Here is a 26,100-nt window from a genome sequence, read left to right as displayed (position 1 = left end):
TGCATAGTAATAAGTAAGTAATAAAAGTGTTGCAAAATATGGTGATAGCCTACTATAGTAGTCTATCATAGAGTCCCAGTGATTTATAAGTATCCAAGAGCCAGGTTAAAAAATAGTTAAAATAGTGTAACTTGGGTCAAAAATTTCAGGCAGACTTTCACAAGCTTCTACAATAATTTGCTGGATGTTTGACCCAATCCTTCTGACAGAACTCACGTAACAGAGTCGGCTTCGTAGGCCTCCTTGCTCGCACACGTTTTTTCAGTTCCGGCTTTAGATACGCCTACTTTGTTACCCGTTTCCTCCAACAGCTTCACAAAGTCCATTGCTGTTGTTCTGCGTTTAATTTGCATTTTTTGCATCAAAGTAGGTTTATCTCTAGGAGACAGAACGCGTCTCATTCCTGAGTGGTAAGACTGCTGTGTGGTCTCATGGTGTTTATACTTGCATACCGTTGTTTGTACAGATGAACCTGGTACCTTCAGGCGTTTGAAAATTGCTCCCAAGGAGGAACCAGACTGGTGGAGTTCTTTTGACTTTCACATGTCAAGCTTGTGTTTGAAGGTAGGCAAAACACAACCACAGGTACCTCCAGTTGACTTAAATTATGTCAATTAACCTATCAGAAGCTTATCAGAAGCCATGATATGATTTTCTGGAATATCCCCAGCTGTTTAAATGCAGTGTATGAAAACCTCTGACCCGCTGGGAGTGCGATATAGTGGAAATAAGTGAAATAATCTGTCTGTAAACAACTGTTGGAAGATGTCCTAACAGACTTGCCAAAACTATAATTTGTTCACATGATAACTGTGGAGTGGTTAAAATCAGTTTTTATGACTTCAACTTAAACTGTAGTTTTCTGGGTGCTGATTTCTGAGTAATAAAGTTCAAAAGGTTTGCATTAAAAGTTGTTTGTGCACCAAAAATGGCTAACACAATATAATAAACACAATGACAGCCTGCAATCATTAGATAAAATCAACATTTATTATAAAAATACAACCAATCATGTCACAGTCATGGTGTTCAGTATAGGTCATTCATTAGAATTTGACACGGGAACGAGTCAAAGTGTGTGATGTTCCCCAATTCATAGAGCAAATGTGCTCTAAAACAAATTCATACACACAGAAAAGATAAAGAACAATGTGATTGAGCTCGGCTACCACAAGGATATAAAAATAGATAAGGACATAAGGTTCCTTCTCAAACAGGAAATGAAGGAGATGGACTTTCACACATCACACTCATTATCCATTCCTCTCACCCCCCTCCTCCCTCCATCGCATGCTGACTTTTTGGAAAAGAGACAGAACCCGTCGGTGTGAAATGAGGTCAGCGATCATATTGCTGATGGAAAAAAATCACCTACAGTAACCACCAGACCACGGAGACACACACACAGATGGAGGAGTACGTTCTATACGTTCTCTCCAATACTCGCAGTCTCTCTCAGAGACACACAGATGTGTTGCTAAGGGGTTGCCATGACAACTATCTTAAATTCCCAATCGGTCAGGATGAGTGTGAGAGTCTGTGTGTGTGTGGAAAGTGTAATCGAGTAGTCATTTAGGGCTCATAGAGAAAGTGATTTTGCTGCAGTAACGTCCAATTTAAAGACAATTTCGGGACTGTGAGCTTCCAAATAAGTCTGCAGCCAGTAGACTGTAACACCGTCTATGAATACTGTGCTCCTCCTACCATTAATCACTAACAGATCACATCACTGTGTGTTAACCGCCTGACACCAGTCCTTTATAGTTTGTCATTTAACACCACAATCACAATTTATTCATTTTATGCGCCGAGCACTTCTGTGTGTGTGCGTGTGCAGGGTTCACAGCAAGGATGCAAGGCAGATTAAACCAATTAGGTGGGATTAAATTTGAAGTGTTGCATCATACATTTTGATATAAACTCGGATCCAATGATGAAATATTTTCATCACAAAAACATCACAGTGCAGGGAAAAGCAGTCAGTTTGATCTACGCTTTAATAAACAAGTAACTAGGAGAAACCAAATGGATATTGCAACACATCGGAGTAATTTATCTGTACTGGAGTAGTGTAAGAGAAATGGATTTGGGCATGAGTAAGCTCTGTTATACGGCGCAACAAAGGAAAAAGACATTTATGTTATAATCCTTGGGATTTTCAATTGATACTATTTATGGTCCCATTTCCTGCAATAACTCTGTAATTACTCCTTTATGTAATAGTTTTCCTTGTTAGTGTTTAAATTCCCTTCACTGGGCATTCACATGAATCATGTATATAATCCAGTGTTACTGTTTGTAATTTTATCTGATTGATAACTGTATAAAGTTACTGCTAGTGCAAACCCAACATTTCGTACTGCTGCAGCTCCTTCACGTTAAAAGAGAAGTAAACTGGCTTTTATTGGGCTTTGTATTTGTCACGGAGGTCAATCAATCAATAAATTACACGGGCAACATCTGTGACAATATTTTCTTCATCAACCAGAACTCAATTCTTAAGGATTATAACTTTTAACTTATTAAAATCAGTGTTAGTCAGAAACAAGATTGTCATTTCTGTTATAATTAATATGGATTAAGAAAAATTTTCCAAGTCCACTTATATACAAAGACTATGTAATACTACTGCTAGACACGCACACTTCTCAGTTTTACTCAGAACAGTTATCTTTAGTCTGCAAGGGCAGTGTAAGGGGCTATAAACTGGTCATCGGTCAGCAATTAACGCTACATGTTCGAGGTCATTCAAACAACGTACCACGATAAACAGTAAAAAACACACACACACACACACACACACACACACACACACACACACACACACACACACACACACACACACAGGTGAAGTGAATGGATTGCATAGGATAGCCAACAAGGTATTAGACTGCAGCAACAGCAAACATAGAAGAAATAGCTACGACAGCTGGATATTTTAGGACCATTAAAAAGAAAATTCCACCCTTTGTTACGCTCACATTGTTAGATTGTCATTCGCCCACAATTTGTCTCAACCCGTCAGATCTATATCTAAATAACTTTGTGATTTCCTACATCTCTCATGATGCTTTTCAACCGCCTTCAAAGAACGTTCCCAAAGTGAATTTTGCAAACAAACCCTGTGGCTGCCTCGCATTCCCGTCTGCTGTTGGACAAGAACTCCTTTCTCTTCCTCTTTTTTGATGAATTTGCATTGTCACCTCGGTAATATGCAGAGAAACAGGAGGAAAACTGGACCCCCAGACAACCAGATGCACCTTGAAAGTTTTAAGGTGGAATCTTCCCTTTTACGCTGGAAAAGATTGGATCCATTTAAAGTGAGACACATACGACATGTAGCTTTACCATAGTGTATCTTCTTGACCTTTAACATTTACAGTGCACAGAAAGAGTGGGTGTCAGTCTCTTTCTGATACAGGAGGACTGTGCGGTAGGATGTGCTTCTCCACAAAAGAACCTCTAGTTTTAGACCACATTTAGGCCAGTGATAATAACATCCGCCAGGAGATGCATCTAGGAAAACATTCAGTAGCGAGAAAACATAAACTCATTTTTCAAACTTAATTTTAAAAGATTCTGGGCACTTTATAATGCGTGTGTCGGCATGTAGTCACATCTTTGTTGGTTTAAATTCCTCTCGTTTCTGACCGAACATGCCTCCATATTAATCTTACAATTATTTTATTCCATTTTGATGAATACACAGAATTGTGGGAGATTGGGTCCCTGGCAGATCAGAAGCCTAAGTCTTAGCTCATCATAATCGAGCAAATTATCTACTTGGAACACACAGTATGAATAATATTAATATCTCACATTCTTATCTGCTGACGCATGAGTTGACCAACGCGCCAGTCTCCTTTTTGTGTGCTTAGAAGAACAGGGGCTCAAAACTGTATAATCAAAACAAAACAATTGACACAAAAAAAACCAAAAAAAAAAACAAGCCGTTGACAAGCTGAGTTTTTCCTGATTTTCCCTCCTTGGGCCCTCAAGCCTGCAGGAGCTTCCTGAGGTCCTCATCCATGCCTCGCGCCTTCAGATGCTCTAGGCTGTGGTAGCGATGGATGACACCGTCTGCAGTCACTACCACCACCCTGATGCCGTGGGTGTCCACGCCGAGCTGGCAGCCGATCGCCGAGCTCACGACCATGTCCAGGCCGTCATGGCAACCACCGGCGTTCCGGTGATAATGGCCAGAGAAGACAGCTTTCACTCCTGTGGTGATGAGAGAGGTGTGAGAGGGCTGAAGGTGGAGCATCAATGGAAAGTTACACAAATCCAAGCATTACCATGCATAAAGCTAAGGCTTAATTTTTTCAGTGGCCTGATATAGTTTGTCTCTACTTGATATTACTATGTCTAGGCATCATGCTTTTTAGTGCCATATAATTCACACCATGTCTGACCCCTCTGTCCCTCGTGTATCCCAAATAATAATAAGCACAGTATATACTAAATAAACTAATAAACTATTAACATCTCATAGCAAAGGCTGACCAAAACATGTCTACAAAGACTTTACAGGGTTAGTGATCAACACTTAATGTTGGAGGAGAAAAGAAAGAAAGAAAGAAAGAAAGAAAACTTAGGAGCCTTCCACTTGTCGCATATTTTGTAAAGCTGGGGAACTTTCATTAGGGAGCCACGATTTTCAATTTATTTTCAATTACAGACGACATCATTAATAGAACGGTGAGGGTATGAGTCGGCCCTGCGGCGGTGATGCAGTGTCACTACAGTTGAAATGACTGCACACTTAAAATGGCACGCCAAACAAGCCTTACTTTGAATGAGGGGTGCAAAATGAGTTGTTTGCTGCGTGTGAAGGTGCTATTTGTCCGTATGAATTAGTTTCTTTAGTTTTGGGAGAACCAATTTGACATTCTGTGCAAAGCTGGCGTCATTTCACACAAAACAAAAGGTTAGGATTTGGATTAAGATTTGGATTATGGTTGTGTTAAGGTTATGGTTATAACATATCGGTGACATTGCCTCATAAGTGTAGTAATACAATACATTGTATCATGTGTACCCGTGTGTGTGTGCTTGCATGTTCAAATGTAGTTGAAGGGATTTTATTTTTAAAATGGGTACTGCAGGATGTTTCCATGGAGGGAAGTCTAGCTGCTCACTGCTTCGTCTCCAGAGAGACACCCAGCCCCCCCAAAAAACCTGGCAACAAAAGAGGATAAATTGCAGTCCATGCATGAGAAAGACATCGGCCTGTTCCAGAAATCTGCACAACAAAGACGAGGAAGATCCCCCTGAAAAACTCTTATGTATCCATTGATACTACCTCGATGTCAGTACCGTGAAATTGCCCTGAATCATCAAATCCGCCACTCTACATAATCAAACAGCACCAGAATACAAATGTGACCCAAATTTATATTAAAATTCAGAGCTATGTGGGGACAGCGGTTTCACATGCTGGACTATTGAATAATGAATCCACCATAGATGGAAATTGATGATTCAGGCCTGTGTGTGTAAGACTGGGTTAAATTCATTTACAGTCAAACCTAGGGCAGCTCCGTGTTTGAAGCCAACCCTTCTGTTGACTTGTGGGTGGGTTTGCAGCTATATTATTATGAACCACACATTTCATCTGTTTATGTGTATGTGCCCAGAAATAATAGCCTTTCATATAACCTTGCCACTGTTTGAGGTGGCAGAATAACTGGCCAGGCCAGGTTTGTGTACATGTGTGTCCTTGATGTTTCCAGATGAAGGCCAAATGGCCACAGATGCCCTCTACGCCTCTAGGCCAAGGCATGTACTCATTACTCTGTATGACTGTGTGTGTATAGGCTTGTGCGTAGTCGCTCCATGCTGACAGACATCTAAGTGTTTTTATCTGTCCTACGAGGAATTACACAGCTCATCTACAATTACTTAGACCCCGTGAATGACAACAAAGCGAAGCAGCAACAGAAGTGTGAACCTGGGAAAATGTTCGGTCACCTGATGACTCAGTTAGCAACGCGGATTGTGGTAATGCTGGATTTGTTACAGTATCCACATGAGGGCTGCTACTTCTTCTTCACCTCAGAGAGATGAGGTGGTGGGAGGAAGACGCTAAGACAGCAATAGTAAAGAAGCGATAGACAGGAATTAATCCTGTGATGATAATGACGAATAAACCAGCTGGGGGGAAAGAAAAAAATCTTTTTGAAGCTGATATGGCTTCTTCTGAACCTCCTCTAACACTCCCAAGGATGCCATGATTAATCATGTCGCCAAATAAAGTGTGTGGGAGTGTGTACATATGTATACATGTGTCAGTTCGTCTGAGTTCTGTCTCTGTTCTCTGATGATCCTGATCTCCCACACACACACACACACACAGCATGACACCACCACCCAGCAGCAATGAACATCCCCCATATGTAAGTTTATATTTGTGATGCATCCATGTAGCAGCGTTGTGCTGTATGTTTGTTGTTCATAGCCATAAAAAGGCCCCACTGCGCAACAGCTACAGATGGAGTCACTGTTTAACACAGGAACACACACAAACAGAAGAAACATTTCAACATTTCGGGAAAAAACACATTCACTTTCTTGCTGCGTGTTAAATGAGAAGATTCATCTCACTCCCATGACAGTCTGCTAAATATAAAGCTACAGCTACCAGCCAGTTAGCTTAGCCTAGCATGCATGAGTAAAATCTACAATTTGTGGTAAACAAACTAAATATATGGTGTTAATCTCTCAGATGACCAGAACTACCTTTCCTTCAACATTTCTATTCAAATACCAGAATAACAGATTCAGTTCTGTTCTATGAAAGATTCACCTCCTAGATTTCTCCTCTGTGGCACAGTGGTCCTGGTAGAGTTGCGCTTGGCTGACCCATCTAATGTCTATCAGGCAGAATGAGATCACTGTTACATTGTCAAGACACACTACAGGCTTCCTTTCAAGGTTTCAAGTATAGCTGAGAATTTAAGTGGACTGAACCAAAGGACAACTTGTGTGTTGCAGAAATGAATCGGCTCGTGCCGCAGGTTTGTTCCACTGGCTTCTAACGGAACAACACCGATTTCACAGAAACGATTTAGCAAAGGCCCAGAGATAACACCCTGAACTGAATTCATGTGAGCGCTTTCAGAGCAGCGTCATTACGCGGGCTTTAGAAGTCAAACCACCTGGGTCCTTGTCTGCTAAAAAGCAGAAAACTTGGCCTGTCTGAGAAAGAAAAGCATTTCCAATCTCCAAAAGATTGTCTGTATGAATAAAACATAAACAATTGGAAAAACAGAATAAAAGAGGAATAAAAAAGCTGTTCCCTGCAATGCAGTCGGAAGATGAAGCTGACCTCTGAAATTATCTGCCAGAAAATGAATGTCGGAAAGCACAAGAGGCTGAAATTGCCGCATGGATCTGAAAAATACATAAAAAGCTAACAATTCAGAATCCCCAAATAGCCTAGAATTGTTTCAAAGACTTGTGGTAGCATACACTATTTATTGGCAGTGATGACTTTCAGACCAACACAGTGATGAGGGTTAAACCCACATTGGGAAACCTCTTCCTGACTTGGGTTGAACGTAGGTCAGACACTACTCAAATTTTATTACGACATAAGGGACTTAGACTTGAATTTACTCTAAGAGGGTGTCTTAGATTGTCCAAATTCTTGCTCTGGTTTGATTAAACCACTAAGAGAAATGAGTGGAACATGGGGTTGGTTACCCTATAGGTTACCACAAAATAAAATCGGGATGGGGTGTTTGACGTAACAGCAGCAGAAACACTGATCCACAAAGTCCACTGAATCTGCCTGCATCGCGTGACAGCTGTGCTGCAGATGCCGGAGCTAAATCGTGGTCATTTTAGTCAATGCTTGTGAGTCCACCACACGCGGCTGCAGCGTGTCCCAGAAGCGCCCCAGACGCAGCTCTCCACTCCACTCTGCAGAGAATAGGTAGCTAGTCTATTTTTGACGGAAGCCGCATCAAGCAGCACAAAGCAGATGGAACCTGGCAGGAAGTCAGACACAGAATAGCATAGAGAACCAGCTCAATTTTCACTATTTAACAACAATAACCATGGTTAAAACAGACATAAAAAAGAAACCATTTAACTACGTAGCCTACTTAATCATAATAAACAAAATGGTTCCTGTGGATATGCACCCCTGCAGACGACAGAACAAAAAAGGGTCACAGGGAGCTGTGAAGAAGGTAGTAGAACAAGTCAATAACGTGGGGCAGGCTGCACGCTCTGCTGCTGAAACGCTTCAGAGATGCTTCCAGTGGACGTTGATGCCGTGCTGAGGACGGATCAAAGCCGGAGTCAGTGGATTTTGGGCTTGAGAGTCTACAGCCATGCTAGCAGCTATGTGAGCTAAATGCTAACGACATGAATATCTGTACCAAGTGTAATGGCAATCCATTGCTGAGACATTTCACTCAAAACCACAAATGTCAAGCATGTGGTACTAGAGGAAAAGTCAAGGGTCGACTGAAACTAGTATCCCTAGAGCCATTTTTAGCTAGTGTTGCTAATAAAGCATTGTTTGAAACTTATGTCATGATGGCAAAACAGAAGGTTTGCTCAGGTTGACAGCTTGACGTAGCTTGGAAGCTTTGCTTCATTCAGACTTGGTAGTTGTTCCCTGCAAGCAAATAGTTCCACTAAAGACTATGGAATTTTAAATGCTCTGTACCTTGTCAGCTGCTGTTAAGTAACTAATTCACTTATCTTATACATTGTGAAATGGTTTACAGATGAAATCCAGAAACATAATGTGCCCACCTTCAATCAGAAAATACAACTCATGAATGTTAACAGCTGCTGTTGTTCTCTGCTAAAATAAAAACTTGTAGCCAGGCAGTAGGCTACCACTGCCTCCGAGATAATGATAGCTGGCACCCTTCTGGAAAAATGGCCTTGATTGGACAATGGCGAAATACAATATACAACTCATTTTCACTCCAGTCAAAGCAGCACACCTAACTTTCTGTCCACTGTTATGCAAAGAGCCTCGCAGAACAACCAGTGTGGGTGGTCTGGTGGGACTTTTACTTTTACCTTTAACTTGTGATAATGTCAGTATCACGGTTCTAGCCATTGAGCTACATAAAGAATAACATCCTTCTCCTTCCAATGACAAAACCATACTAAACCCATTCAGCCTCATAGAAAATGGACCATATAACTGTGCAAAGTGTATATGCGTTATACGCAGACAAGAGACAAAATGTGTGTTCAGAGTGTGTTAAATAGCGGTATTTCATACAGTAGTGGATTGTTCAGTCCAATTTCAACCCATTTTCAACCAATTTTTGCTTTCACTGTACTTTGCTGCATTCTTCCCTTTCCCTTTTCTTGCTGAGTGGGTGCCCTCGCGAAAACATGCACTCTCTGTGCTGATAATTCCACGTCTTGTCTCAGTCTCTGCGGAAATCCCATTTGCCTGTCAGCCTTGAAACAGTGCTGGTTCTTTTGTGCTTTTCTTTGTGATAAAGACTCCCATCTGGGGACTGGCCTTTGCTTTGACAGACAGAGGTAGGGAGGGAGGGAGAGGGGAAGGGGTGTTTGAGCACTCAGAAAAATACCTAGAGTAAGCAGTCAGAGAGTGATGAAAACATATTGAACGCTAACGGAGGAAAATTACCCACAGACAAATTGAATTCTGGTCGGGGTGGCAGAAAAATGCACAGAAAGGAGAGGGGAGTCCCCTCCAATATGCGACTGTATTTTGTTTATATTATGATTTTTATATGCTGCAATCATTTGAGCCATGCTCGCCGTAATTGGTGGATGTGTTTGACTATTCTGAAACACCTTTACTATCTAAATGCTAATGTGGTTGCTGATGTAGACCGCAAAATAAAGGAATAAAGGAAGTAAAGAAACATCTGTCCACATCTAATCATGTTTGATGTTTGTGCTTCTTCCTTCTATCCACCCTCCCCTTCTTTCCCTTCCCACTCACCATCATCTCCCTTTCATCTCTTGGTCACTGATTGAATTTGCTAATTGCGAGCTAAGTTCCTATCTTGCCACTAAACCTCCCCCCTATCCCTGATTACCTTTTTCCTTCAGACCTTTCAACCCCCCCCCTCCCTTTGACACAAACTCTTCAAGTAGTTCTGAACAAAGCTGTCATCGGCACATCTGTGAGAACGGGCTGCGTAGGAGGGAACACACAACGTGTGCGCTTGTAGTGAAGGGCGGTTGTCATTAAAGCGCAGGTCTGGGAAATAATTCATCATGAAATGGTGGCTGTTGATAATTTGCATGACAGAGGGATACAAAATGATGTAGTGTGGTGAGGCATCTTGCAGCCCCAGCTCCCCATAAATCACTCTCAGCCATCAGTCACCATGTAGCCTCCCGTTCCTGTGTCCTCCAGTTATACACACAGACACACACACACACACACTTACATATGAACGCTACCACAAAGGGAGCTGGGAAATGAAAGTAGTCAGCATGTCATCTATCCTTCAGAGAGCATACATGCCTTTAGGCCATTTGGTACCCAACATGGTACCAAGCCATGATCCTTATGTTTCTCCAAGTACAACAGGCCACAACTGTTAAGATCACAGGCATACAGGGGCATAATAGGGAGGGAAATTGTGGAACCCAGGGCCCCAACCTGGGGAGGACGCTCAAAAAGCCTGGACTTAAAAGTTTCTATTAATCTGATTACCCTAATAAATACTACAGCTGCATGTGTTTACTTGTTTACTTGATTCAGGTACTTTTACATGCAGGGTTCAACGTTAAACTTTTTTGCTTTGAGACTTACTGGCCCCCAGACAATTTTTACTGTCCCTCCCTCCAGAAGTTATTTATCAGTGTTACAACAAAACCAGAGACTTATAAGTTATGTTATATTGTTAACATGTTTATTCATTTATTAGATACATTCTGAATAAAAAAAAACTACTCTAAAATGTAATCACAGTTAAAATTATAAAAAATAAAAAGGTTAAAAAAACAAAACATACTAACAGACTCAAACATGACTTGCTCTCTCTCCTGCTGACAGCCATTTAATAAATTTCTTTTACAGAGAGCAGTGGATACAAGTCGCCTCTATCCTGACAGGTCGCCACGGTAGCGACATGTCAATAACAAGGCAGTCCCGCCCTAAAGTACACTCTGCTTTCTGGTCTATTTCCCCCTAAACAGAGCCATAATTTATTAAACGAACATCATGTTATGTTGAAGAAGACGTCAAACTCGCGACTGAGACTCATAAACTCATTATGAAAATGTTTACTAAGGTAAAAATTTAGATGAGAAGTAGCCTCATTTTACCATTATTTCTAATGAAACCCGACCTCTTTTTGCAACCAGTGAACTCGCCCCCTGCTGGCCGTTAGAGAGAATGCTGGTTTATATTAGATTAGATTACAGAAATAACATTTGACAGCCACTTGTCACGTCACAGTGCACGCCAAGTAGTGCAAAACAATAGTAGGATGTTGAGTTTCTAATGTGATTTTTTTGTTTTCTCTTTTTTTAATACTAATATTTTTGCACTGGCCTGATCGGGCCAGTGAGTTGCTAGTTCAACAGTCCCGATGTTACTTTTTACTGGCCCTGGGCCATCGAGCCACCATTATTGTCGAGCCTTGACATGTGTGGCAATGAATGTATTAAAAAGGGAAGGTGTCCACTGAGGCAATAATCAATATTTTTGCATTAACAATGGGGGGAACAAAATTACTCAGTGTAATATGAAAAGGGTCGATCGTAATGACAAACCCACAGAGATATATCACCTGACTCTGCAATTCTACTCCGCTCTATGACAGATCTTTTAAAACACTGTTTTGGTTTTACTGCCCCTCAATTTAGTGTTTTGGTTCAATCTCACCGCTCTCATCAGCTTTGTTACCAGATGCAGCAGGCAGCTGTTTTCATGCCCGACATGAAGGGGCAGACAGACAAAGTTAGTGATTAGCAGGTGAACATAGTGGAGCACTTAAAAGCTCAAGAGGTGGATATTTCCCTCAGGAGATGGTGGGGACCAAAAATAGAGCTAAAAGGCGAGTGAATATTTGACTACGTTGATCTGTGTCTGATGGATGTGTAAACGGAAAACTCATTAACTCTATAAAGGTGATGCTATATCAGAGTTGTGTTTACAGGTTGTTGTGCTGTCCCCATGTGATCTAAACAAAAAATATCAACGTATGTAGCTTTAAAGGCAAACTCAATTAAGTCAACCCATTGCCTTAACACTATATCCTTGAAATTAGCTTTTGTACATAGTAATTAAGGTTTTAGTATAAGAATGTGTTCCTGTATTCTGCTGCATTACATTCTGACAGTAGAATACATATAAAACCTGCATGGCTGTTTTAACTGGACAGCAGACACACACACACACACACACACACACACACACGTTGGGTAGCAAGCGTAGAAGAACCAAATGATGTAGGATGTTGTAATTAAATGTACTTATTTAATATACCTGTGTGTTTGTTGTTTGTGTTATACCGGAGAGGGCCGGCTCTCCACCTTTGTCTTATGCCCAGTAAAAAATGAAGACCTAAAAACCAGTGGACTGAATAATGTTCTTAAATGTTGTAAATCCTCAAAGTGAAAGCTTCACACAGGCATTACACTATGCTGAGGAAAGACAGCTGAAATATTTAGATTTTTTTTTACGTTATAAGCAGCCATACAAGAACTTCTGAACAAAATAGTCTGAAATTAGCAAAAGTCTGATCTCTCTGATCTAAAACGTAGACTGTATAAAAATAGACGTAGCCTCTTGGTCTGAAAAGTGAAGCCATTACAGAAGTGCCTTAAACATGCATTCTTTCTAATGGCCAGCAGGGTGCAATTTCACTTGTTGCAAAATTAAGTTTGATTGCATAGAAGTCTATGACAAAATGACCCCACTCCTCACTTGATTTATTACCTCAGTAAACACTTTCCTAATAAGTTTGAGTCTCAATTACTAGTTTCAAGTCTTCTATTCTATAACTTCAGTTTAAAGTAAAATAGACGACAAAGCACGATTTGCTTTAGGACGTGGTTACTTTGTGATTGAGGCTTGAGACGTAGCAATATATTTCCCTCCTTAGCTCCACCCACTCATTCAAATATGGTCACTTCTGGCTTCAAAAAAACCCTGATTGTTTCAAGCATGACGATATGATGGATCAGTATACTAAGTCCGTACTTAGACAGACTTTATACCTGAGAGCAAAAAATTCAGCCTGCTCATTCATTTCAACGAGGGCGCTATGCCTTCTAGAGTTGTAAAATCCATTCTCATAGTATTAAATGTATATATGTATGTGTATAAACCACTGTGCACAATTTCAGCGTCTAATACACTTCAAACTCACAAATCTATCACTCAAACCGGCCTTCTTGCATGGTGTCATGTTGCTGGTAACTGAAACAATGCACTCCCCATCAATGCAGCCCCTGCTTTCGGTCTGAATGCCCAGTAAGTCACCCCCATGAACCCTCACCTTTGGTTGCAGTAGAAATACAGAGTAAGACAAAGAAAAAGACAAAGAATAAGAGAGCATGATACAGAAAAGCAAAAAGCATTATTCAGCCTCATGATTAAAACAATGGGGTTAAAGGCTTAACCGTGGCCTCTTATCAAATCCCCAGTGGGTGATAAATGTCTCTTCGCTTTTGAACAGAGTAGTACCCTTGCTGATAAAGACAACCAGCGGCAAGAGAGAGAGAAAGAGTAAGAGACGGAGAGGGAAAGATGGAAGACTATGCAGAGGCTTATCTTCGCCTCTAATTAGCTACTGTATGTAGAACTCTACAGCCGCTAGCAATGTTGTGAATTCCAATGAATTTCTCAGCTGCACTTTTTTCTACACATCAACAGGGTTTGGAGGCAGCATGGAAGTGTCTAGCTTTCTTGCGTAGCTGTGCGTGCGTTCCTTTCGTCCTTGTTTCTATGTGTGCTGAAGGTAGGATATAAACCTTGGAGAAGGAAGAGGAGGGGGCAAAGAAATCTAATTACAGTAGTACCATCTATGAGGAGTGGAGAGCTGAGAGCACTGCTGAGATTTCTGCTACTCCACTTGCCTCTCGGAAAGGAGACGCCGGTTTCCAGCAATGGGAATTTAATCGGCTCTAAAGACATTCTGGATGTGCGTAAAACCTGTTCTCTCCAAATTCAACATCCTCAGCGAGCAAACAATCTATAATTTCTGCATGCTTCTGCTTGCAGTACCTGTATGCTGGCTGAGATGCATTCATACACTGAAGCCGGAGAGAGCATTATTTACTATGATTACGGGTAGGACAGTGACAAGGCAGCACAGAAGTACCCAGAGTAAGAGTAAAGAACTTCCTCCAGGCTTTTTAGGCTTTGTGTGATTGTTAACAAACTGACTGTACGGTACAGACTGAAAAGTCTTCTACCGAGTAGTAAATACCACAAAAGGCGGTACAAACAAGTTGTCTTGCTGTTTTATTTAGTGGTTGTCATAACAGTTTGAAAAGCAACCAATAAATCTCAGACTTAATTGTGCATTTGAAACATGTCTTTTTCTAATAAGGTGCTTGGTTTAAACTCAAAACAGATATTAAACAGAGAGCAAGTGCACAATTAAAGGCAAGATTTAATATCAACCAAATCAGTCTAATATCAGAAACCATAGTAATTGCTTGTGCAATTAAAAAAGGGGATTGCACGATACTTTACTTGCCCAAGAGGGGGTCATCACACAGAGACAGCGTATCATTAATATGAGTTGGAATGCAGTCAACAGTTCCCAGGGTGGAACTGCTCGCTCTGATGAGCCACAGGAAGACTAATTGGTGTAGCACCTTTCCCATGTGCAGCTGTGCTGCTGAGATAACATATAGATACTTATACTACTGTAGAATATATAATGCACAGAAAAATGCCACTACATTGCAATTTATATGCAAAACGCACACGCACACACACAGACATGTACAAAATAAACTATCACGTGCACACAATTACTCAAACATCTCCCTACACACATATCCCAGGAGATGAAGAAGTAGCGACAGAAATGAAAAATACCTCAGTGAGGAAAAATCAATTAAACGTATTTCTTTGTCTGCAGGGGACTATACTCTCTACTCCAGTCATATGCCCCTGGAGTGGTGGGGGGCTGCAGAAGCCCAGCAGCAGCAATAACAACCTCACAAATGCTGAGCCAAATCCCCAGCCGCTGTAAGTCAACTGACACCACAAAAAGACACCTTTGAAGTGGTCAGAGAACTCAGTTACACATAGCAGTGAGAACTTATGAGGATTGACTTGATGCCAAAGACACATTTGTGTAAAATCCAGCGATTCCATTTCAAGGCCGCTTTCCGTAGAATTAGAATTACTAGACAAAGAATGAGGAAAGCCATCCAATTTTACCTCATTGTTCTTGCCAGACTGCTGTTTCGCGTTGCTGAAATAAGAAACAATAAGAGCTTTGAGGCAGCCAACTAAGAAGAATATCCTTTGTTTTTTGAGTTTTTTGAACAAAATCTATGTGTCATTGGTAAAAAGAAGCACTCTTAGAGAATCAAAGAGCTTTTCAGTGTTGTAAATTCTCTTTACACTATAAAACACATAATCCTTTATCTGTTGGTATAGCTACATATTTGTCTTGCAGTCAAAATGATATGAGATCTGGCTGCACAAATAAAATAGAGATCTCATCCGTGCCAATGCTATGAGCGAGACTGGAAACTGAAGTGTGTGTTTGTGTGTGTATAAGGTTAATGATCCTCTGCCCTTTATTGTAATGATGATAACGATCACCGGAGTACAAGAGCACATCTGGAGGCTGCAGTGGTGAGAACAGACCAACATGGGAGGGAGATGATCCGTGAATAATGCAACGCAAAGGAGGGGATTCAATAGCCAATCAAGCCAATGTCCAGGAGAGACATAATTTACTACGGACAGATGCGACGAAACATAGCCCCTGACAGCACAGACAGGAAGACAAACGGCACACTTTTACTGGCGCTCATTTTTCTTCAATATATAGTAAATAACATTTCCCAGTTTTATGTAATTCATCACTTGTTTCTATTGTTTTTTCCTGTAAAAAGCCTGCAGGCTCTCCAATGGGATAGTTTTACCAGGCGCTAGTTTGCCCTGCAGGAATCTCCTACTTTATTTAAGTTCCTACAGTTGGCAACTGATATATAAAAAACATAAAGCAAATCTGTGTTTCATGAAATATTAGGTGAAATAGAACTTGTATGATTTTTTAAATTCCCAAATAATTAATAAGCTCATCTCTCAAATCTTTAAAAACTACAAATATAAAACAACAAAAGTCTGCAGCCATGCTTGCGGCTCTATGATGCTGTACTTCTTCATGTTCACCATCTTAGTTCATCTTAGTGTGTTAGCGTGCTAAAATTCGCTAATTAACACTAAACACAAAGTACAGCCGAGGATGACGGGCATTTCATTACCAATATTTCCCTCCACAGAGCCACGCTGCTAGCATGGCTAAAATTGCTTTGTGACCAATATCCGGTGTGAATGTAGAGTAGCAGCTCCATCATAAATTGACACAGAGCACAGTGACGATCACAGTCAGTCTCTTTTACAATCATGCCTCAAGGACATCCTCCAGCAGATTCAGAGTACAGACGTTACAGCATCAGTCATCCCTAGTAGTAGATGAAGGAGAGCGCAGAAGGAGCACGAAAGAGAAAGTGGGGGATCAGGAGAGCAGAAAGAACTAAGAGACAAAGGCTTTTTCAACAATAACTCCTAATAGTTCCTTTTAACATTTGATTCCTGTTTTGTTGTCAAATCATTGGATTGTAGTTTTAGATTTTGTACATTTAGCGGACATATCGAAAGCTAACAATGACAAAGCTGTACTGCATTTCATAGCATTCCTGTAATTTTCATTTAGCAAATTAGTCTCACTTCCTCACTACTTATAGATTTCCTATGATTTGAATGGCTATGAATCTGTACATGACAAAATGAAGGATAACTACAGTACAACATCTGAGCAGTAGAAAGCCAGAAATGTCCAGACAAATTCAAGAGACGGAGCTTGACATTTTGCCTTGTGCCCATTGATATGTATGTGATAGGACTGGCCAGAGAGTAAAATATGACAGAGTTGATAAATCACAGAACGCCCAAAATCACATCACTTCTCTTGCAGTAATCGGAAGTACCAAATGTTGTACTTAACGCACATAAACCTTAACGAATATGCATGCCAACATGAGACAGTCATGTAGAGTACACAACTTTACAGCAAGCAGCAGCAAGTCATCAATTATTAATAACCATGTACAGTACATGTATGTATGTAGTTTACACAGTACTAAATGTATAACTGCTGGCAGGAAGTGTGAACAAGAGTGTGGGTGAGAAAGGACACTTGCTCATAGCATCTTCTGCACATACAGTAATACCCTCTCTGATCCAGAGTACAAAAAGCCCGTATGGATTGCCCTTTCAATTTTTAAACACTGTTCCCTTAGAGGAGCAATCAATTATGAGAGTGATGGGTCATCAGACCAAAACGGGCCAACATGGTTAAATACATGCTGGAATAACGGCTGGATAATGAAATTAATACCATCCCCCGCCAGTCACCTTGATGCGTGATTGAAAAGCATGTGTCCGTATGAGCGGTCTTGTCAATCAGTTGTGCAGAATTGACTGGATACTTGATGTGTATGTGGGTTGAGTCACTGATTTCTTAAAGACTTATTGTCCTTGTGAGTTTCCAGGCCTGATACCCTTGTATCAGTCTCTTATAAGCCGACAACAATGGAGTCTGATTATGGTATTATTCTTCTTATAGGGAGTGAATGCACTAATTAATTTAATTACGCATGTGTTGTGTGTGTGGGGCAGGAGCTCCTCCTGTGGTTCTGGTTAATGGCATATTAATCCTCTGGGCTGGGATCTTAACTGCGCTCCAGTTATATGTCCTAGAAATTAACAAGTTTAACAGGAATATCAGCTAAGAAGTATTAAGACGAGAAATTTAAGACCACTTCACAGTGGCCTAAATCCATCATTATAGAACATTCTGCAGATGTTGAGGTTTTGAGACGAGGCAGCTGCTTGACTTTTTAACAATAAAACTCAAAGTTTGAACTGTGTATCCCAACAAATATATAAACAAATCTGGAATGACAAGACCTAGTAATTAGAAGAGACAACATATACTGTATGAGATGCTGATGTAAGGGTCCCTATACATTTTACACACAAATTCCGTGCTTTTCTAGACTCAAACTTCCAGATGTCTTGGTGTATTTTTCAGACCGTATCTGAAATCTGAGTACAAATAGCTAGATGTTTATTATGTAAATAAATGTTTTTTAAATCCAACTGTTGTTAACATGTATGTTCAATATGTGACTATGTATGCTTTTATGTTGCCAAATAACTGCCAGAAGATTGTAGCTAGGTACTGCAGCTCATACAAATCAATTAACACTAAACGATTGTCGCTGTTCAGTCCACACTCCTATGTAGAAAGTTGGAAGTAAACTAATCGGTGCTACCTAAAATCATATTATCCTTTAACATATTGAATAAATAATATTATCCCATATTTTCTGTCTCTTTTATAAAAGAGAAGCGAAAACGAGTTGAAAAAAGTTTAATACTTTAACTTTTCACGGCGTCAGTGCAGACTTGTTTATTCAGCAAACACAGCAAAATAGGTATTGTTTCCATACGCAGAAAAGATCGTCCATTTACTTTTCTGTTGACTACGTCACCGCATAACTCAAATGTCCAGACAAGCTTAAGATATGCTTATTTGTAATTCTATGCAATTCAAACATATCGCCACATTTTCTTTCAAACTAATTTGGTCGCGGATGTGTGGATTTGATGCAGTTATGAGGCACTTGGAGCAGACAGTATGGTGTTGAGGCAGCTCTGCGTACGAGTGGGCGCTCAGTCGCACGCCATACTTCTTGAATTTATTTTTAGAAATTCAGCATTTAGAAGATGGTAGAAAGGTGAAAAAGCAAATAATGTGTACCTCCCTGCTGTCCTACCTGCCTTCTTGAACCTGTCCAGCAGGTTTTGTCTGACCACCCTCTGCAGGTTGAAGTAGTCGTCGTCCTCGTCAGGGCTCTTTAGGTACAGGGGAATGTGCTGGAACACCAGGATGTGCTTGGGTTTGGGTTCCTGAACAGAGACAGATGAGGTGAGGGATGGGTGCATTACTGATCTCCAAACACAAAATTCAATTGTTGCGTCAAATGGCTACAGATGGCAGCAGTTATTTAAAGGACCAGACACAGCAAAAGGAAGACGTTATCTAGCCAAACATCTTCATAAATCAGACCAGAACAGAATCACGTCATTGATGCTATACTACCGTTGAGGAGGCAGCTCGGCTCAGCTGCTCCTCGAGCCACGTCTCCTGGGCATCCTTCAGTTGAGGGCAGGCAGAGGCGTCATAGAACAACTGGGAGTTCAGAACCAGGCAGAAGACTCCACCCACCTGAAACAATGGGAGAAAGAAACAGAGAGATGTGGTCGGTGAAGGTTTTTTTCCTTTAGTAATTAAATCAGCTCATTTTAAAAATGCCACTACAATTGCTTATACCCAAGGGCAACATGAGACGTGAGCAGGGCCTTTGGGGTTATGGGGGGCTCGTGGCATTAAAAAAGGTAATCATGGGTAGAAACATGAAAAAAAACTTTGTATACATGAAAGTATTCCTATATGTAGATGCTGAGTGGAAATTAAGCATCAACCATGATTTCACAAGGTCAGAAGAAGCCTGTCGACGCAGAGATGGGGACTCGAGTTTGAGACTCGGGCTCGAGTCCGACTTAAGTAAAAGAAGTGCTGAACGCAAAATAGGTTAGTTAACTGAGGTTAGTAAACATGTTTAGCTCAGCATTGGCCATCTAACGTTAGCTTGGTTCTTGTTTTAGCTATGACCTACGGGAGGTTAACTCCGACTGTCCTTTGTAATGAAAAGATGATTCAATTCAATTTCAATTCAATTTTATTTCTATAGCGCCAAATCACAACAACAGTTATCTCACAGTGCTTATCATAAAAGAGCAGGTCTAGATCGTACTCTGTGATGTTATTTACACAAACCCAACAATTCCCACCAAGAGCAAGCACTAGGCGACAGAGGCAAGGAAAAACTTCGTTTTTAGGAGGCAGAAACCTCGAGCAGAACCATGGCTCAGGGTGGGCGGCCATCTGCCTCGACTGGATGAATGAGTTTACTTGCCAAACTTGTGGTGGTCCATTAATGTAATCATTTACGTCCTGCTGGCAGCTGTCACGTTAATTATTAACATTGGCTGCAAACAGGTTACAGGTTTATTGTTGAACATGTAATGCTACAGTTTTATTTAGTTAGCGTTACACTGGGTTTGAGAGTCTGCGGGGTGTGTTGACTTACAGTAGGCTAGTTAATAAGCTGTCATTAATTGCATTGCAAATTAAATGGTTGTGCTCTGTAACTGAAAAACAGGTTACAGTTACAGAATTCCTTATAGCTACGCAGTGTTATAAGCAGTCTGATTGAACACAGCAGGTGATATACTACATTCATTGTAACCACGAGTGACTTGAGAATTGGTCTCTAGCTCAAACACTTGTGAGCATCTCTGGGTTGACGTAGAACATTTTTCAGTTTATCCAGTTTGCTGTGTGGTCCTGGTTGTGGCCCCGCACTAAATTTAATTCTCATATTAACGCATCAATAGAAGCATGTTTTTGTTTTGTTTTTCAAAGGGGCACTCCACTGATTTAGATTTTAGTTTTATTATGTTTAAGCCCAACTTTATGCTACTCCTTTAACTAAAAATAACCTATGCTGTACATGATATGCACAGAGCCAGTAAAGTCATCAACATTAAGGGTGTACTCACACCAGGCGATCCGTACCGTGCCCGAGCACGTGTAACCCCCAAAGTCCGGTTTGTTTGACCAGTGTGATCGCTCCGTGCCGTGCCTGGGCCCACCTCTTCAAGTGGGCCCGGTTTGGCTGGACTCCGGCGCAGTAAGCATGTAGTGTGATTGCTAACTGTCCCCGAGCACGGACCCCCGACACAAACTCCACTGTGCCATTTTAGAGAGAGTGCAGTGCTTCCCACAGAATGACAGTTGATACTGACTTCCGCCTATGTAGGCTACAGCGTGCTTACCTGGACAACCCAGCTGTGATATAACGTTAACATAGCTCTCCTTATTAGCTAGGCTTCTTACATGCTTGCTAATAACTTTTTTTTAAGTGGGTCTCCGACATTGACAGTTGTGTTGGACAGATTTGTGCAGCGGTGTTTATGAGAGAGAGAAGGGGAGACAAGGTGATGCGCAAATATATACACAGCACTCTGCAATCAACTACGACTAGTAAAAAAAAACAAAATCACACATCAATATGTGGCGGTCGGCATTGATACTGTGGTCGCCACAAACAAATCAATGTATGGGAAACACTGACTTAGTGATGACGTAAATGTGCTCCGGCTCGGATCATTAGCCGCAGTGTGAGCGCAGGCCAGCGGGGGAGTGGGGAGGGGGCAATTGTTCTCAAGCACGGTAAAAGGCAACCGGGCCTCGTGTGAGTACGCTCTAACAGCAGGGAGAGGGTATGCGGGGAGAGGGTATGCGTAAGGCATGCATGCATGAGCATCTAGGTTAGAGCCTTTAGCATATTTTGGCCCATGGTCTTGATAAGCCTCCAAGCCACTACAACTAAATGTCTTGGGTGTCTGCTTACCCAGAAACTAAAATAGTCATTCCCCCAAGCACTGCAGTAATGCTCCACTGTCCTTGGGGTGGGGGTGTTTCCCAGGTCATGGTTCCCACTCACAAATACCAGCGGGATGGAGGGATCTGTCCCCATCAAGGCGGCCTTCAGGTCTCGCTCCTGATCTTCTCTGTATGGGGTGTCTAGGGTTGAAAAAAAAGGGGAACTCATTTTCACAACAAGAAAGACAGTGATGAAAAAAATCCACATAGAAAAACAAAACAATATTGACTTGGGTGAGAAAAATCAATGCTTGATTATTAATATTGATAATAACATCTTAAGTGGACGAGATAAAATGAGTCGAGGAGAGAAATTTATATGAATGTTGATGAAAAGTGTCAGGTTGAGAGCGTGAAGGGTCCTACAGGCGAGAGTTGCCCAAGGGAAGGGGGATTATTTGGATAATAACGACGACAGCTCTGAGAATGATCAATGCTCTGTACAGCTTGACTTTATATCACCATGGTTACTGACATGATGAGTAGTGTTCTGGTGCAAGCTGCCCCGGTCTACACGGCAAACCAAACCTTTCTGCTGAACTGAGCGCCATCACATCTTCAGATACACAAGGCTGTTGGTTTTACAAGATCTTTCCAATGAGTTTATTTGTTTGCTGTGTTAAAATCAGGAGTACTGAGCCTGGAGTTCAGGAAAAGGAGAAGCGTGCATAAAGGAATAAAGAGCTAAATTAATTCACTCCCTGCATAGGTAAAGGGCAGACAACAGGTGAGACTAAAATCTATTTATAATTTAGAATATATATCAAACAAAGCTATGAGCCTCTGCTCTTAATGTATTCATTCCTCTCCCTCTTTTCCGCTCTTTTCCTCTTTATTCATCTGAGCAATTATTTTACTGGCCTACTTTTGGAGCAAACGTTTCCTTGGATGTTTGGATAGGACTCATTACATAAGAGCCTTTTTTCTTTTTCCTGAGAGAACATCTTGTGCATGACAGAGTGAGAGAATGTAATGTTTAAAACATCGTTTTCACCTGTCTCTCTCCTATAATTAAGCTAGACTGTCAGGACGTCAAATCACTAAAACCCACAAACATGCACTCAAATACGAGACACACAAAGACCCTTTTTGTTCTTTTTGAGTCTATGTGACACTTTTACTACAGCATTCATTTTCAGGTTTGGAGAGTAACTACTTCTGTGCTAAAAATAAAAATAAAATGTTCACAGATCATCTCTAGTAGTCAACAATGTTGTAAAGTATTGCACCTGATTGGCTAGCCTAATATGGGCTGATGACGCCTGAGGAGAAATATTGTTAAATAATTGACTCTCTTGGTCTGGGCAATTAAACATGTCAGCGATAACTTACCACGTGTCAATAAAAAAATGGAATGTAATGTCGTCGTGCATTTGGTTCTGTAATAATGATACAGTAATTATTTCATGGATTTTACAAATTCATTTGCATAATTTTGTTCCAGGAATGTGCCATTAAATGTGAAGCAGTTTTATCTTTCTTATCAATTGACAGTGTTATCAGTGATTATCAATTAATAAATAAGTGCCAATGGATTTCCAGCAGGTGATGTGTAGTGCAAAAAAACCCAAACATCTAGTTTGGGGAGCTGACGGTTTGAAGCAGCACTGATGAAACGAAGACAGCTGAGGCCACAACAATGTGTACTAATTATTCCAAAATCACAATATTTGACCGCTGCCACAATGACGTACAAAGAAAGGCAGCCACACTAATGAAGCTGGGACAGAGAGTAGGGGGTGCAAAGGTTGTCATTTGAAATGCTGAGGCAATTGTTGCAGCTGCAAGCTCACAATTAACCCTGCTGTTAGAGACAATTGGATTTTAATAGATTTTAACAATTTATTTACAAGTGGATAATTTCTCTTGTTTCCATTTCTATAAGGTCAGTTTTCTCTGAAGTATTCAGTAAGCTTAGAAAATCTAGAGAGGATAGTGAATGAGAAGCATCCTACCTTCTTTTAAACACTATCAATGTGCCCTTTGGCAAGGCACCTGACCTTGTCAGCTGCTCCAGTGGAGCTGGTCGGCAGCTATAAACAGAAAAAAATGTTTTATGCTTGACACCATCTGAGTGTGAATGTGTGTAATCGAGAGAGTGTGAAGCAGGATGGGGTTCAACAAGAGTATGTGGCCACACTTTACTTTCCCTGGATAAAAAAAAAAAACGTGAAAAAAAATAGCAGAGGTAGCCAAACACAGCGGCAGGGACACTGCGCTGCCTTCTGCTTGCTCACACCTCCAGCTGCCTGGCCTCAACTACAGCCATCCGCTAACATGGCAATACCCATGAATCATCCCTCAGCACTACACAGCGCAAACCAATCCTCAACCACACAGTACCCCATCAATTTGCATTTGAGACACCTTGCTTTAAATAAATGAGGAGCGATTGTGGGCATGACAGCATTAAGGCGCCAGGCAGTTTAACATTTGTAGGTTGTTTAGATACATATGCCCTGCTGCAGATGGAAAGTCTGGACTGCCTATTTACTATAAATCCAGATTCATACTTATCTAGTTAGATTTGTCAATGAACATGTCCTCCTTCACCACTGGTAATAGTGCCATACAACACTGAGCAAATAACCACTTGCTTAGAAAGGTGTAGAATACAAGGGGGAGTAGAGGATTTGTGATTTCTGTAAAGTATGCCCGATTTGAAAAAAATGACAAAGGACATACAGAAGAGAGTAGTAAAATGCTGCAGGTGGGTTCACTTAAAAAATCATCAGGATACCTTGTGCACAGGAAATAATAACGGCTCATGAAAGATTTTATGAGGAATTGATTTGTATGCATACATTTGCTCACCCTTCCTCTTCTGGAATAAGCAAGATATGTGCAGAGTAGGGTATACGGAAATAAAAGCACAATGCTCCTCTCCGCGCTCTCCAGAGCTCTGACTGAAAGGCCTTGTTCACTTAATGAGATTGCAACACTGCGATTCTCAACCCTTGACAGGAGACTTTGACAGCTTCTTGTTGAGCCTGTCCAACACTGTAAGCACTTCTCTCAATTTCCTCTAAAGTCTGGCTGTCGAGACTGCACATGCCTTCAGTGCGTGGGGTCTTGCTGTCGCATACATCTTCTGCACTTAAACAACTGTATTTTCAATGTGTGGGGACCTTTGTGACTAGCTCGAGCATGTACTGGCATTGACGAGCTGTGATGTGGCAGTTGCCAACAGTTTATGAAAAGATGGTTGACGGGATGAAGTCATATTAAACGAAGCCTACAACCTTTCACACACACCTAACCTAGTTACATTATGCTGGGAATGCTGGATCAATCATGTAAGAAATTCACAACAAACACTGTCAGCTGTCACCATTAAACTAGAGGTGTCCTGAGCTGATCCTCAGGACCGGGGATATTTTAAAGGATCGCATTGAAGTGTGTACGGTTAGTGCATAACAGCGCTGGTAAGTTCTGACACCCATATTGGCAAAATAGCATTATAGGACTTCCCTAAGCTCGAACTCAAACTCTCTCTTTTTGATTAGCAAAGAGCAGTCTACAACGTGAAGGTATGAGATCCTTTAGTGGTCTAACTTAGATGAGACCCCAAGACAAGCCCTGAGCATGATGGGAGCATGATAGGAGGACATGGCTGGGGAGATGGACATCTGGGCTACCTGAAGTAGTCCGCTGCGAATGTGACCGGATAAGCCTACAAAAGTAGATAGATGGGGAGATTCACCCTGACATTTACCATGGTTGTCTTACAGGGTCTAAAAACATCTTTTCAAGCTGACATTTTGGACTGTATCTCCTGGGCTCCTATGAAATGGTGAAGGATAAAAATGGAAACAGAGACACGTTTCTAAATTTCTACATTCCTGGCAGTCTCAAACCCCCTAAGAATCCTATTACTAACTACAAGCCACTGGCCGATCTCATTAGCTAAACACACAGAACCTCCCTGCTTACCCCCCCCCCCCCAAAAAAATCCTAAATGCTTCCACATGTACAAAAACAAATTCTCCTTAGGCATCTTCTCCTCTACTTCAGAATCCCACAGAGAGCCCCATTTTATCTGCCTTCAACAGCAATTAAACAGGATTCCACAGTTACAGAGATGGGACAGGGAAGTCCCAAGGTAACCTTTACTTCACCTTTTTGAGTTTTACACACGCACATGCACACACGCAGACGCCGACACATACTTGAACACTTCTCCCCGCTGTATCATGCGTAACATCCCTCACGAACCCTCTGAGACAAAGCCTGAATCCTTTGTAGTGCTCATTAGGAGAGTGTTAAGTCCAGCGTGTTCCTCTAATCTAATCAGCTCTGTATCCCCCACCCCCAAACCCCCCACCCCCCCACCCCCCCACCCTCCTCCCTCCAACCT

General features: G+C 41.3%; 1 protein-coding gene across 1 annotated transcript in view; it reads right to left on the bottom strand.

The window, feature by feature from the left end:
- Nucleotides 1-968: 968 nt before the first annotated feature.
- Nucleotides 969-26,100, bottom strand: part of cpped1 (calcineurin-like phosphoesterase domain containing 1) — a 34,233-nt gene continuing 9,101 nt past the window's right edge. The window contains exons 3-6 of the mRNA XM_038735525.1: nt 21,712-21,884; nt 19,335-19,460; nt 19,009-19,141; nt 969-4,221 (exon numbers count right to left, since the gene is read on the bottom strand). Of these exons, the coding sequence (XP_038591453.1) occupies nt 3,995-4,221; nt 19,009-19,141; nt 19,335-19,460; nt 21,712-21,884 (659 nt within the window). The 3' untranslated portion in view covers nt 969-3,994. The remainder of the gene's footprint in view (nt 4,222-19,008; nt 19,142-19,334; nt 19,461-21,711; nt 21,885-26,100) is intronic.

This window comes from Micropterus salmoides, unplaced genomic scaffold (assembly GCF_014851395.1).
Source record: "Micropterus salmoides isolate LMB-PRFRI ecotype aquatic unplaced genomic scaffold, ASM1485139v1 Ms_hic_scaffold_21, whole genome shotgun sequence".
NCBI lineage: Eukaryota > Metazoa > Chordata > Actinopteri > Centrarchiformes > Centrarchidae > Micropterus > Micropterus salmoides.
The sequence above is the reverse complement of the archived record's forward strand: the minus strand, read 5'-3'. Positions and strand labels throughout refer to the sequence as shown.